Raw genomic sequence first — 14,488 nt, 5'->3', positions numbered from 1 at the left:
TTCATTGCGTTCCCTTGCTCTTTCTTTTCTATCGAAATCAGGTAAAATGCGGTGATGTTTTACATTATCCACGGGTCACCACCCACCAGCGGCCTCTTGCACCAAAACACTCTTGCGCCAATACTTATATTATGTTGCACCGGACAACCACTCCAAAACTACAGTGATAATTTACCCATAAATTCGACCAAGGACATGTACTCTGTAGGTTTACGTTATGACCTGGTGCAAACCGCCCGAGGTTGCTTGCCGGGCGGTGCGGGCGGGGGCTGGCGGCCCACCTGGAGCGCCGGGGAGGTAGCCATTAGATCTCCCCAGCTGGGGAGGTATCCCACAGCTCTCCCCAGTGCCGGGATGGCATATGTCACGGATTGACACCGTCCCGGCCTGGCCAGGCGGGTCGCCGATGGGGAGGGGGGGGGGCACGACAATATTTTATGCTTATTTCTGCTTGTGTTTTTATGCCAATGATGTTAATAAAACTATATGAAAAAATGGCCTGGTGCAAAAGAATTATAGCGGTTAGGCTAGCCAACTCTGAAAATGTTTTTTTTTCGATTCTACCTAGCTAGGTATTTTGGTGCAAGAGGCCTGTGCCGTTGTGCCAGTGGTCACCTCATTCCTCCGAACTCTCGATGGGGCCTTCACAGCAAAGCAAGAGGACATCATTAACATTGAATAGTCAGCTGCTAGGTGACGGTTTGAGTTACCGATATACCGGGCTGCCGGCAACGCGAGTCAAATCGTGTGGTGACCTGGTGGGATGGAATGTGTAATAATGCCAATCTTTGCGTGACAACTATCAAGGGGGCAATAAAAGAACAGCTTATTGCTTTATTCAATTAAATGTGTTACGCAAGCAATAAGCACCTAACTATAATGGGCGAATGAGAAGGATCTAATTGGTTGCCACGTGCCCCTTTCTGTTGTGCTCCTGTTGCGCTGCGCCTTATGTATGGACAGCGGGCTGAAGCTGGATCCGATGAGCTTTCCGAGCTTGACTTCTGTTTTTCTCCGGCCTTTGACTATTGCTCACTCGTTACTGTGTGATGGGGACTGTGGGTATACGCGTGCCTATATTCTCGTGCAGTGGTATATCAATAAGTCCGCTAACCCTTGCCTAAAAACAAATTCAGGAAGTAAGTGAAATTATGTGCGTGACTACTATAGGTACATATCTAAATAAATTGAGCGTGCCATAATCGGGTCAGCACGGAACGCATTATTCGTGGACCGTGGTTGAACCTATTTATATACACTGCGGTTGTACCGATGAATTACTCGCAAAACCAATAAATTTATTAGAGCATGCCTTACCTATCTAATTGGTCGTTAATTACGCAACCGCTCGAGCTCCGCTCTTCATTGACTGATCGTGGCTTGAAGCGTGAATTTTCATTCTTAGCTCAATATATTTTGGTTATTATATCGTATTTACACCGATCTTTCTAGACTTTTGTTTCCCATTTTGTCTTCCGCCAACTACATACGATCGATGATTCGGACACATTTATTTAGCACGAGAAGAACAGGGCATATACAAATTAACGATCAACATGTCTGTCCCATCGGGGACAACTGATCAAAGACGGCTCATTCAGCGGACTAGCCTGAGACTGTAGATATCATGTATATTGTTTTTGCCCGTAACACCATTGTACAGTCAGCCTCTATATTTATCTTGTCGGTCACAGTGATTCATCACCATATGCACCAGGCTCATCGGGTTTCCTAAGCCAAATACCAGTAACATCAATACAAAGACTAACGTGCCGTGAGTTGCTGTAACAGCACCAGTCATCTCTGATAGCCATGGTGTTATGGAAGGCATTTGAAAACACCGATATAAACCAGCAACAGTAATGAAACTTTGACAGCCAACTAACGCACGTAAGCTATTGCCGTGCCGGGGTATTAACATTCAGTTTATTGCGAGCAGATTTATTTCCTTCAACCATTAATCAATAAATTCATCTCCAGACAGGCGCATTCCATTGCCCTTGACAGCACGCACAAGTCCGCTGTGTGTTTCGGAGGTTTCTCCTCAGTTCAGGTGGGGAGGCCGCGATCCCTCCAGCTCGGGGCCTTCCCACCAAACTGGGCTCACTCCTTTGGCGTCACCGTCTCAGTGTTTCCTGAAACGTTGTGCCGTGATGATACCTGCAGTGGTTGGTCAGTGACCTTTCCGATCATTTGGGCTCAGTTTGGGACGCATCCATAGCGTTAATCGGGCGCCCCTTCATACGAGCGCAGCCAGTACGGTTCGATGCATGCGTTTTCATCGAAGTTTTTTTTTCCTCTTGTAACCGTCCGTCTCTGGTCTTGCTCAAATATACCTCGATGTGGTTCGTTCATGCCTTTTTAGGTACCTCCAAGGAGTTCGTTGCCATCTCTCGGAAGTTTTTAAATGTTTCATGTTTGACTTCCAAGCCCCTATGAATACCTTTCATATTGTTGTAGGTGGCCCCACCAATTTCGGCTTCCTTGTCGTTTTCCCAAAATACTTTTGTGGTGGTAGAATCTGGCCCACTTGCTCCTTTCGTGATCCTCAGACGTTTGCCGTGCTGGATATTCCGAATCATTCGACTGTCCCTCTTCAGTCTCTGGATAGCGCGACATCCTGAATTGGCTAGAATCTTCATCTAGCCTCCTCTTTCCCAAAAACTCCGAGCCCAGCTTCCTCTTGCCAAGAAACTCGGAGCCGGCGAAGCGTTTGCCGAGAAACTCCGAGCCCGGCATCCTCTTTCCGAGAAACTCGGTGCCCGGCGCTCTCTTCTCGGATTCGTTCCAGTCTGCCATCTCCTTATCTATCCCCTCCGCGTTAGGAACCGGATCGTCGACATATTCGGGCACTCTCTTCCCCAGAAACTCCGAGCCCGGCACGCGCTTCCCCAGAAACTCCGAGCCCGCCATCCTCTTATCAAGGAGTTCCGCGGTGGGCGCCCGCTGCAGCAGGAACTGCGCGTCTGCCGACCGTTTTCCCAGGAACTCCGACCCGAGCGAGCGTTTTCGGCGTCCGCGCGAGCCGTGGTGGGTGTGCCGGCCGGGCCCCGACCTCTTGCCCAGGAACTCTGAGCCCATCAGGCGCAGGTGGCGGCTGTACATGCGCGAGTCGCGGTTGTAGAAGGGCGGCCGGCCGTCCACCGGCAGCGAGCCCAGATCGACGAGCAGCTGCCGCCAGCTGACGGGCGACACAGCGCGCGGCTCCCCTGACGGCACACAGACGGGCGGGCGTCAGTTTGAGAGAGTCAGAGTCATGTGGGTCTATGAGTGTTTTTTCCTCGAGAAGCAGCTTATACAGATTGGGCTGCCAGTTAATGGCTATACAAATCGCTCTGTCATCTAATGTTTAGTGGAACTAAAGGAATAATGCTGACGTCAAATGCTAACACCTTTTATCGTAATGTGAGTGTTTTAACGTCCATTTTAACCACGACGAAACAAATAGTCGATGTTCATATATGGACTTCTCTTATGTACAAAAAATTGAATCGTCTTACTCAAATTTTGATAAAGTGCTCAAGTACCATTCTACTGATTAAAAGGAAAACATATTCAATGAAGTTCGTGTGACCAGTCCTAAAAACCAGACAAGCCGTCCGGTGCTAACCTAGGACCCCGGCTCGACCGAGCACAGGCTGTTCATTACCGCTGACTACGTGCCCCGCCCCTCCAGCCCGCGCCTAAAAGCCCGCCGGCCGCCCGCTGCCGAACTGAAAGGCGCGACACAAAGACACGATAATGCCGCCTGCTGGAACCTCAGGACGCCGGCCCGGTGAAATAACAACGTTTGTTTTGTCTTAGCCTCGGCAAATAGACGCTACTTGAAATGGGTGCTGTTGGTGGCAGGCACCGAGCTGATCATTCAAATGCAAATGTAAGTTTGAAGAGCCTAAAATACCAATGAGGTTCTCCGAACACTCGAGCTTTGTAGCTGACTTGAAAAGATAATGGTAATCGATAATAAGAGGAAATACCGGCGATTGCTCTATGCCGTCTTTCCGTAGTATAACTATTCTATTTTTTAACTATAAAGCTACTGTATATAGTTAGCTTTATACGGCACCTAGAAATACATCTGCCTCTTATTTTGCCCCGTACTTAGACGCAAGCTGAGCCAAATACCTACTTATGGTGAAAGTAACATTTTTGTTTCTTTTTCTGTTGGATTCCGAACTAATGCTGCGTCGCTCCATTTCTTATCGGCTATTTTTCTTCTTGCATTAGTGCTCGGCACCCATTTGTAACGTTGCGGCTGGTCTGCCGAGAAGCGTCGGCCTCTGGTTTTTCCGCGAGTTAAAGCCTCACCTGTGACAAACGGCGAGCCATTGAGGAGCGTGTCCGGCAGAAGAGAGGCACAGAGCAGCAGCCAGAAGGGCGGCGGCACGGCCCTGCCCATTCGGCTGCCTGCGGGCAGACGGGGAGACGGCCGGTCACGGGCACTGATATATTCAGTGCGACTACATACACACGGAATGGTGTTTGTGTGTGTGTGGGGGGGGATGGAAGTTAAGTGTGGTGTCAGTCATCACCGAGATAAGTCTGTTTCCTTCTTTGATCAGCATTGCGTAGAGGTTACAATACAATACAATAAAATACAATACAATACATACGAAGACGATACAGATGGGCTTGGGGTTATTTGAACGATTGGAACATTTTTCTAACCATGTGATTTGTTGAGCCGATTAGACGTACCTATGTAACTATCTTCTAATCCGTTGATTGACATTTATTTGACCGTGACTGGCACATCACAGACCACGGCGGTCACTGCCGGCTGCCTGACCGGCGTCAGTCGTGTAACCTGATCGGGGACCGGCTCAGGTTGTCCGACCGGGCAGCCGGTGGCCCATGATTGTCCCGCAGTCGGCCGGCACGATCTCCGCAGCCCGTGCCCGCCCAGTCTGTCAGACCATCTGCCCAACTACATCTCAATAAACGTCCGCCCTAATAAATCGAAACGTCGCGGAGCTCGTCCGCGACACAGGCGTCCTCCGTATAAAGAGCGAATTTAGTGTCACTCCTAAACGGCTCAATGTTTAACGATTGGCTGGAACATTATCGGCCTGAATTGAAAAATAAAGCTGGTGCGATGCGAGTTGCCAATCGTTTTCATATTTTCCCGGTCGAATTTGCGCTATTTTTTTACAATTTATTCTTACTTTAACATAAGTATTGAATACATTTTGTTCTAGGCTGGCGGACGATCTAAGTTCTTTTAGGTCTACCCGGAGCTCCATTTTCTTCGATTCATGCTACCAGGTAGGAACTGGTATTCATTCTAACCGGCTGGTGAATAAATCAAGAATAGGTGATTGTCGACTGCTGAGCCGGTTGTGCTAGTCTCTGGAGTTGTGTGAGATGCGTCGGTTGCAAAGTTCCACGAAGTTGGTTTAGAGTTAAAGCCCACATGTAGACTCTTTTGTGCTAGCTCGTTAATCACCAGATTGCTGCCTCTGTCATAGGACGGTTGTTGGTGCCACGCCACCCTGGCACCCTTCTGGCCCAATATGGATAAATATAGAGTCCAGTCGCGTCTCTGGTTAGTCTTTCTTGACTACTCATGATGGGATATAATGATAAGCTCACATTCTACTTCATTTCTTATTTTTTAACCGACCTGTAAAAGTCAAGAAAAACAGTTTGCATCTGAACTGTTATAACTTTGTTCCATAGGGGATGCTGAGCCACGCACATGAGTTTTTTTTTAGCGGACGGCTTGAGCTGTGTGGATGTCAGCCGATGCTCGCCCGGGGCGCCGGCCGGTCACGTGACCTCACCCATGGCGAGGTCGGAGAGAGCGGGTCGCGGCGCTCGGTCCGCGCCCGTGAGTGACCGCTGTTTTTAGGATTTGTCGCGAAGCCGTTTCAGTTTATCAGGCGGTATCAGGCTGTATCAGATTAGACATCCCAGCTAAAAGCAAGGCTAGGGCCAAGCTAGGGCTAAAAGATAGCTCCCCCACACCCTTGCAAACTCATGCCAATAAGCTATCTCGTGGTGTTGTTTCATCTCGACCTCCCGGGCCGGAGGTTCTTAGCACTTCTCTTTATTAACCCGTCGGCAGGAAGCGGCCAATAACAACGCGAATGCTTACCAAACTGAGCGCAGAGCGATATTATGGAAGTTTGTCACACAATTATGCAGTCGCAGAAAGTCTTTCTTAATTCGGGAAGAAGATTTCAGTCGATTTTCCTTAACGTCAGCTGTGACGGCTGCATTTTTAAATCATGTAATTGTTCAGTCAATGGCGAGTAAAATGTGAGCAATCGGCACATACGGGGCACAGCCCAGTCCTGTCGCCATTGTCACCAATTAAGTTTCGCCAAAAAGTGAACGTGCTGCTCATCGCAAGAGGAGGCCAATGGAACCGAACTTCAACTGATCATGTCGACCGGTGACCAAGAGGTTATGGTAAACTTCCCTGGATTAGACCAATATGAGCTAGGCGCTAGCTATACGAACAACAAATACAATTACATAGAATCCTAATAAATGATCTACCTGACATGCAATAGGTATGTTTTATGACCTTCAGTTCATAATTTTACTACAGGTATGCACGGGAGGCTTGCATGCGGCCTTACAAAAGTGATGCTCATTTGCCATTTCCCTAAACGCGCACCGAAGTATTCGACCTGCAGAAGTTGCGAACGTACGATTTATACGTCCGCACAAGGGTAGACGGACTACTTAACAAACTCGTGCTTTTCAAGTTCACAGTGTCACACCTCCGCACAGTGACTCAAGGTCTAACAATTTTATTCTTTTGCACCAATCTATTTTATATATATTTGTACTTGTATGTTTTACTCGGAACGTCATATTTATGTCTATATCTACGTCTATGTATATGACCTAATAACATTGGAATAGGTATTCTTCTGGTTAGTAATCATTTCCTAGGACAGCAGTATGAAAGGGTAGCTCTGGTTAAAGGGACTATCCCACCTTTAACATGGGGTTTGAGTTGAGATAGCCAAGTTTGCGGCGAGGTTCAGAAACCACTATCTATCTAGGTTGCAACCCCCGCGGCCTCTTGGTGTTGAAGAAATTCGTTCCCTTCATTTGAAAATGGGCCTTGTACAAGGCCCTATCTTCAACATGGAGCGACCGTTAGTGTGACGCCACCTCGTTTAGTCATTCTGATTTAAATGGGTTTGTTCGTTGAAAAATCGCTTAAAACTTGGTCTGAACTTTGTTGTGGTGCCTACAGAGTCAAAAGAATCAGCTTTGTGACAGTAATGTGGCCTGGGGAAGGAGGTAATTTTGGGCTGTGACGTCACATATTTGAAAGTTTGTGTTTGGAATATGGGAAGCCTAAGATGTTTAATGAAAAATAAATGCCAGAACCGTGTTCCTGGTCATCCAATCTATAAAGTCGGGCACAATTTAACTGGTTTTAACAACATTTTAGAAGGTGGGATAGTCCCTTTAACCCGCGCCCCACTGGGGGGGGGGGCTATTTATAGCCCCCCCTCCCGTTTTTCTGCAATAACTTCCAAACCGCTTGACGAATCGACGCCAATCTTTCAGTACCTTCGGCTGCATCAATTTGACACCTTGTGTCAAAATTTGAACTTCGTAGCTACCATAGGTCGGCCGGAAATGACGTCAGAGTGACGTCATGTTCGTCCGATTTCGACGCAAAACATTGAACCACGGCAATCGCTCCCAAGAGCTCAGTTTTTAAGCTAGATCCAATTTCTTTGCATGAAAGGACTCGGAATTGACCGCGCTATCAAACTGCTATCTCGGATTTTCAAAATTTTGAAAATTTCGAAAATTTTATATAATAATATTCAAAATTTATATTTTTATATTTTTTTCAAAAAGTTTTTGACTTTTCGAAAAAAACGGAATATATGTGACAGAACGCATAATTATGACTAACTCTAGCAAGTTTTAGCTAAATATCTTCAAAAATGGCCAAGTTATACGCATTATTGCAAAAAATTCACAATTATTAATTTTTCAAATCAATTTTTCAGTACGTATTTGGCATCGTACACCAATATAAATGGCACCATCGTGTTCCTGAGCTCAAACTGCATCCAATAGACACCTTTTTTGTTGAAAAATTTCAACTTCAAAATTTGACCTTTTTTGACCTGAAAGTGACCTGACCTAAGCTAATTTCGACTCAAAATGACCTTGAATGACACACACGACATCAAATTCGAAATCTATGGCCTAAATGGACCATAAAACATGTGTCACGTGACCGACGCATGATATAATATTTTCGTGACCTGTGATGACCTGACCCTGACCTGAAAATCAAAGTACAAGTTTGGTACCCTCAAGGTATCTAGAGCATCTGTTCACGAGTGTGGAAACCAAAAATGAGCCTGATCTGACTTGTAAGACGGCGGCCAGAGCCCAAAATGTGAACAAGCCAAAGTGCTAATAATTTTTACTTTGACCTGACCTGTGACGTCATCGGTGACCTCGAGGTCAATGAAATTAGGTTTCGCTCGACAGTTTTTCCGGGGCTATCAGACGCCGTTTGAATTTTGACGATCGGCCCAGTAGTTTCGGAGTTAGGAGGGGGGGCTATGAATAGCCCCCCCCCCCCCCCAGTAGGGCGTGTTATACACAGACCCCAGTGGGGCGCGGGTTAATAATGTACCATATAAAAGCGGAACGGCTAAGACGGCCACTTCACGCTTATCAAATTTGTATCATGCAGGCTAACCGATCACCTGAGGATGAATGAGCAAAACACATCACATCACTCATCCAGACATGATTATTTTTTTTTTTTTAAAGACGCATGTACCTACGCTAAACGCGCAAACCTTGCCCATAAAATATAAACATGATTACCTGTGTGACATGTACTTAAAAACTGACCGACGACCTGTTTTCCATTCAAAAAGGCTCTCAACTTACGGAACTAAGGAAGGATGTTAGTGTTTTATCGAAACCGATACTCATAATATCCACGTAAATCATGTTGGAGTGACTATTGGACATGGATACCAAATGCGTGCTGGCAAGTCTATGTTTTTCAGATGAACGAAAGATTGTTTGAATATAATCTAAGCCAGTGGTCGGCAGGTCATTCGGGGTCGTGCCCCCTTTTTGGGCGCCAGGCAGGGCCATTACCCCCACCTACCAGACCCCATTGCTGACACAACCCAGTTTACTGAAATTCCATACCGTCCTGGAACTCTTTGGGTATTTGTGCATTTCCAATGCATCAAATTTAAAACATGACACTTCCTCCACAAAACATTTAATACCTATATCCCAGTAGCGGCGGAAAACCTTCAATTAAGGGGGAGGGGGGGGGGGGGCACTGCCGACTTGTGGTCCCATTCTTTCCATGCAACGCCCATAGGGCTAATGTTAGAATGCAAAAATCAAAGGGTGCACGGTGGTCGGTGCCCCGGTGCCCTCCCCGTTCCGCCGCCTATGCTATATCCCATTTAACCCTTGTACGTATAGGGGCGGCGGGTGGTTTTTCGTTAAAAGCTCACGTAAAAGGCATTGGATCACGACCAAATTATACCCTCGAGCCCATCATTTTTTTTATTAGCCCGGAAAATATCATGACCTGAGACCAGTTTTACCAACAGAAAAATAACCGCCTGCCGGATTTTTGCCTCAAGACTGCTTCACATACGGAGCGTAAACGCGATGGGCTCGTAAGCGGATAGGGCTTTACCGTTTACGCTCCATATGTGAAACGATCTTTAGGCAAAAATTCCGGCAGGCGGCTATTTTTCTGTTGGTAAAACTGGCCTCTGGACTAGAGATGTCAATCGGATACCAACTTTTTGGTATACCGATACCAAACCAATACCAACTTGGTATTTGGTAGGTATTTCAAGGCTAATACATTTGGTATTTTGTTGGTATTGTGAATCGTCGCTAATGTAAAAGAGGCTGTGAATTCGGTAAAAAGTTGGTATTTCCCTCAGTTTCTGAAGTTGCTTTGGTTTTGGTATTTTCCTATGGTTATTGTTGGTATTTGGTTTGGTATCGGTATCACGATTTTCTGTAACTGACATCACTACTCTGGACCCATAATGACCGTTGGCTTATGAGCTTTTTCTGGAGATCATCTTGAGCCATAAAATCTCACTTCAAGAAGTTATAGCGGGTCCCGATTTTCTCGACAATTGTCATTGCCCTCTTGAATGAGACGGAATGACCATGAAGGACCTTAAAAATGGGCAGCAACGGCTTCCTATTGTCACTGGTAGCACGCTCGTCTTTATTTATGCACAGCTCCATATCAAAGTCCGAGAGGCCGCAGGGGTCCGATCGACTCCTCCCCCTTACGTTAGCGGCTGTTGAAACGCTAACGGACGGGCGACGATTAAAAGTTGCAGCTGCTTTTGTACGACTGTACGGAGGGGTGAGATGGTGAGGCGAGCAGGTACGTGAAAATTGGTATCTAATCAATGTGTGCTGTGCCTTTGGCCTGGGCTAATCTTTGAACCCTGGGATGCAATAGTCACGATGGCTCCATCACTGGAGCTACAAACTCTAAAAAGATAGGCTTTCTCAGAATCCCTCATTACCCCCACCGAAAGGGCTCCATTACCTCCAAAGGGGGCATGCCCCACCATTTGCCGACCCCTGATCTAAGCACATTATTATTTATAGTGAGTGCGTCTGTCTGTAACCGAGGTGCCAACATGGTGACCCTTGCTCCGGGCTGCAGGTCGCATTAATATCATATTCCCTTCACAGCTGTGATTTACGGCTCGCATGCATAGCTCTATATACTTCTACAGCTGGGCTGCACTGGAATTTAGAGCGGCGGACAGTCGCATGTGTCGGCCTGCTCGCACTGCTTCTATAATATCGCTAACTACGATGTGCGACCTTCCCATGTTGACAGATGATAACAGCACGCCAATTGTGTGAAATCGACACGTCAAGTATTTCTAGGTCAATGACTCAGCAGACGTTTCATGCAGGTGTTTACGTTTCACGCGATTCCTTTCACCATTGCAAAACTGCACAGTGCACATGGCCGTCAGCCCCGGAAACGATTCAGATAACAATGTCTCTCAGATGGCTGTGCAATTTATTATGGCGATCTGACTAGCAAACGTTACACCGAATCGTAACGTGTGTAAATTGCGCAGTTTGCTGTGCATTGTCACTGCGTCACTGGCCGTATACGCTCCCCTCGTCTACGATAGCGCATTGATATCGCCCAGCGGATGTGGACATCACCTCAGATTCATGCGAATTGTACCACCTGGGGTGACGTGCGCTGGGACCTCAAATACCGGTGGGCGCTGTCCGTGACGGCATTGCCCTCAGTGCTCGCCCGTCGTCCTCTGAGACACGAGGATCCCGCTGTTATCCGACAGTCTCAGTGTTCAATTCAGGTAAGCGCCACGTTCTTCTTTCATGATAGAAATAATGAGAGACTATTAATGGCTGTTGACGCGTTTAAATCATTTGATATTGCATACCGCTTAAAAATGCAGCTTTTGTCTTGAAAGCGAGGAATTGCATTCTTCCACTCCCGACATACATAAGTAAGTGCACGTCTTTCCTTGCTTCAGATAAGCCGAAAGCTCATTGATGCTGGAGCTGAATGTAAGCTTATTCCCTATTTTCATCTAAATTTAATGTTGTCAGAATGACGCTTTTTGGTTATCATTACCATCAAACGAAGGTGTAAAAGAGATACGGCCACCTAACGTGATGGGAAATAAAACTACACTCGATGCATAAAACAACCGTGAAGATGGTAATTGAACTTTTCTAATCCCCGATGATAGAACGATCTAAGTTCTGCTAGATCAGGCTGCTGCCGTGAATCTCCCATGAAATCTGGCTTAAATGCTCGACCCTCAAGAGAAGTTTCCACCCAAGTTCGGAAATAATCATGGATTGGTATCTTTGGGCAAACAGGCAGACGGTCTGATTGTCTGAACGGGACCATTTCCGAGTGTTGACCGAGCTCGGGAGCAGTGCCGGCTCATTCGTTTCCGGGCGTCTGTAAATCAACTTACCAAGTTACGGGTGAGCGCGGCGGTTGGTTCAGGAGCCCACCTGTCCTGATGACTGTGTCAGGTGACAGGTGACAGGTCACTCACCAGTCCGGAGCGGGCTGGTCGGGTCAGCAGTCCGGTGACCGTGCCTATCCCACCGGCGTTCCCTGTGACCGCGCGCGCGACCGGTCGGCGGCTGCTCGCCTCGGCCGTCCTGCAGCCTTTATATCGCCGAGGCGGGGGCGGACAACCGACCGGCCCACTGCCGGTGTTCAGAGTCGGCTTAGCCGGCCGACCAGGTGTTGGACGTCTCCACTTAACTATCTGCTCAAGTCTCAGCTGAATATACGGGGTGACGTCTTTGTGACCTTCGTATAAAAAAAAAATCAAGAAAAAGCCTTCGAACCTATCGAAATCGGATATTAATCAGCATTGAATCATTGAGCATTAAATCAGCATTATCGAGGCTTATTTATGCACACTCCCTCTCTCCATCTTCTCTACTTCACCACTACCCCGCCGTGTCCGCAGCAGGATGCGGTCGCCACCTCACCTGCTGCTGCCGTCGCTGATGGTGACTCTGCTCGCGCTGCTGGGGCCCTCCGCCGGCGCCGTCACCGTCACCGTCGGCCTCTCCATCAGCGACGTCCACTACGACATGAAGGTCAACTCGGACGAGCGGCGCCAGGTCACCGACACGGCGCTGGTCACCGGCTGGCTGAGGACGGAGTGGACGGACGCGAGCCTGGCCCGGTCCGGCGGCGGGCAGACCAGCCGGCGCCTGTCGTCCACCGCCGAGATGTGGCTGCCCGACATCCGGCACCTCAACACCATCGAGTCCGCCTCCCCCAGCCTGCTGACCAACAGCTCCGACGGCATCGTCGACGCGTCGGGCAAGGTGCACTTCGAGACACCCGTCCGGTTCGCGGTGCGGTTCATCCCCAAGGACTTTAACCGCTCGTTTGAGATTCGTCTCGGCTCTCGGCTGATGACCACGGCTGAGATGAACCTGCAGCCGGCTGACGACACGTTGGATGTTAGCGAGTACACCGGCTGGTACCTCACCAACACGTGGATGTGGAAGAACGAGACCACCCGCGCCGGATTCACCGAGCCCTTCTCACTGCTTGTGGCCGGCGTCTTCCCCACCGTCATCTGAGTGAAACGGCGCGTGTTATAAGAAATAATAATAAAGTCAGTAAGAAATAACAATAAAGTCTTTGACTTGGTGGGCTCGACGTCTCGCCATTCCGCGACTGTTCTTTTTTGGTATGTGGGGGTTTATATCCAAAGCGTATGGAAGACGTGGAAGTTGGGTTAGTTTAGTTAGACACGAAATGATAAAGATAATCGTTCTATGGTTTGTTGTCTTTTCACGTTGATATATGGGAAAAATAATGGCATCGACTAAAAGCAATAAAGACTACCGTTTTCTTCATCGTATCAATTTTTTCATCAGGAACGAATAAAAATGAATGAATTTATGGAGTGATCGGTTAGCTATAACCTATTTTTAATAAGAAGGATTTATTGTGCATTTCCTTAAATACGATACAAAATGCGAAATGGTGAATGGGTCGTACCAAACCGTTTGATGGAGTAGCCCTCTAATTGTTCTATTTTTAGATGGGCTACAAGGCCGTAGGTATAAAGATAAGTTGTTATAAGTTGTTATAGGCATACACTGGTGGCCGGTAGGGATGTTCTTAGTCGACGTTTGGAATTGAGACCGATTACGGCATTAATAATTAACGTTGACCTGGATGACGTATTTGTTGTGAAAAGACAAGTAATATATAGGTTCAGCATTCATTGAGGATTCAGTGGACTGATTCAGTGTGGAGGCAACCAGAGCTGAGGATAATACCACGTTGGCTTGTTTGTGTGAAGGAATGGGTGCAGTGGATGCAAAATTAAGTAACGGTGTAAGTGGGTGGATCTGGTGTATGCTTTCATAGGCGCTTGCACGCATAAATTCGGTTTTGATTCGGATAGCACGGGTCATGGGCATTGCTGATCCACTTACCTATTCAATAATCCATAGGTGAAAGAGTTTCACGCTTACCAAAGACACTTCAGCAGGCCAGATCAGCTACCGCAATCTGCATTTAGTTAGCGTTTTGTATCGCTACTGAATGGCACAAGCCAAACAGCTTGATTGGCATTCGGCCGGCCGTTCCCATAGCAGGCTTTCTATTGAATCCATTGATGCTGAAAAACGCAGTGGTACCTATGCGTTAGGTATGTGTGCAATTAGGGTAGCACGCGTATCTTACACTCATTTGTACATACGTGTGTTCAATGCTGCGTTTTGCCTACACTATGTTCGACGAAGTGTGGCGTAAGGCGTTACTATCATGTCTGAATTGCAGGGAGGATGTAACACGAGCGTATTTAGTACGTGCCCTTTTTTGTCTCATTGGCTATATAAAAACAATCACACAAACTTTATATCGGACTCACGGTTGTAGCATCACCGCTCCACTAAAGGACACACCACCCGCCACTATTAGTTCGTA

General features: G+C 47.4%; 2 protein-coding genes across 4 annotated transcripts; one reads left to right on the top strand and one right to left on the bottom strand.

Annotated features, from left to right (window-relative positions):
* Window positions 1-1,492: 1,492 nt before the first annotated feature.
* On the bottom strand, window positions 1,493-12,233 carry LOC122383017. Of its 2 annotated transcripts, none has more exons than XM_043369061.1 (3): window positions 12,075-12,231; window positions 4,309-4,407; window positions 1,493-3,209 (listed from the first exon to the last, which is right to left on the bottom strand). In XM_043369061.1, the coding sequence occupies exons 2-3, from the start codon at window positions 4,397-4,399 to the stop codon at window positions 2,434-2,436; spliced, it is 867 nt and encodes a 288-aa protein (XP_043224996.1). In that variant the 5' UTR covers window positions 4,400-4,407; window positions 12,075-12,231; the 3' UTR covers window positions 1,493-2,433. The 2 variants fall into 2 exon arrangements, with proteins under 2 accessions (XP_043224996.1, XP_043224997.1); XM_043369062.1 differs by having other exon boundaries at window positions 1,501-3,209; window positions 11,991-12,233.
* On the top strand, window positions 10,879-13,181 carry LOC122383018 (acetylcholine receptor subunit alpha-type acr-16-like). 2 transcript variants are annotated; one of them, XM_043369065.1, is made up of 2 exons: window positions 10,879-11,357; window positions 12,504-13,181. In XM_043369065.1, the coding sequence occupies exon 2, from the start codon at window positions 12,505-12,507 to the stop codon at window positions 13,126-13,128; it is 624 nt and encodes a 207-aa protein (XP_043225000.1). In that variant the 5' UTR covers window positions 10,879-11,357; window position 12,504; the 3' UTR covers window positions 13,129-13,181. The 2 variants fall into 2 exon arrangements, with proteins under 2 accessions (XP_043225000.1, XP_043224998.1); XM_043369063.1 differs by having other exon boundaries at window positions 10,920-11,357; window positions 12,501-13,181.
* The last annotated feature ends 1,307 nt before the right edge of the window (window positions 13,182-14,488 follow it).

This window comes from Amphibalanus amphitrite, unplaced genomic scaffold, assembly GCF_019059575.1.
Source record: "Amphibalanus amphitrite isolate SeventyFive unplaced genomic scaffold, NRLGWU_Aamphi_draft 000153F_arrow, whole genome shotgun sequence".
NCBI classification, from domain to species: Eukaryota; Metazoa; Arthropoda; class Thecostraca; order Balanomorpha; family Balanidae; genus Amphibalanus; species Amphibalanus amphitrite.
This window is presented reverse-complemented; position numbering and strand designations above follow the sequence as displayed.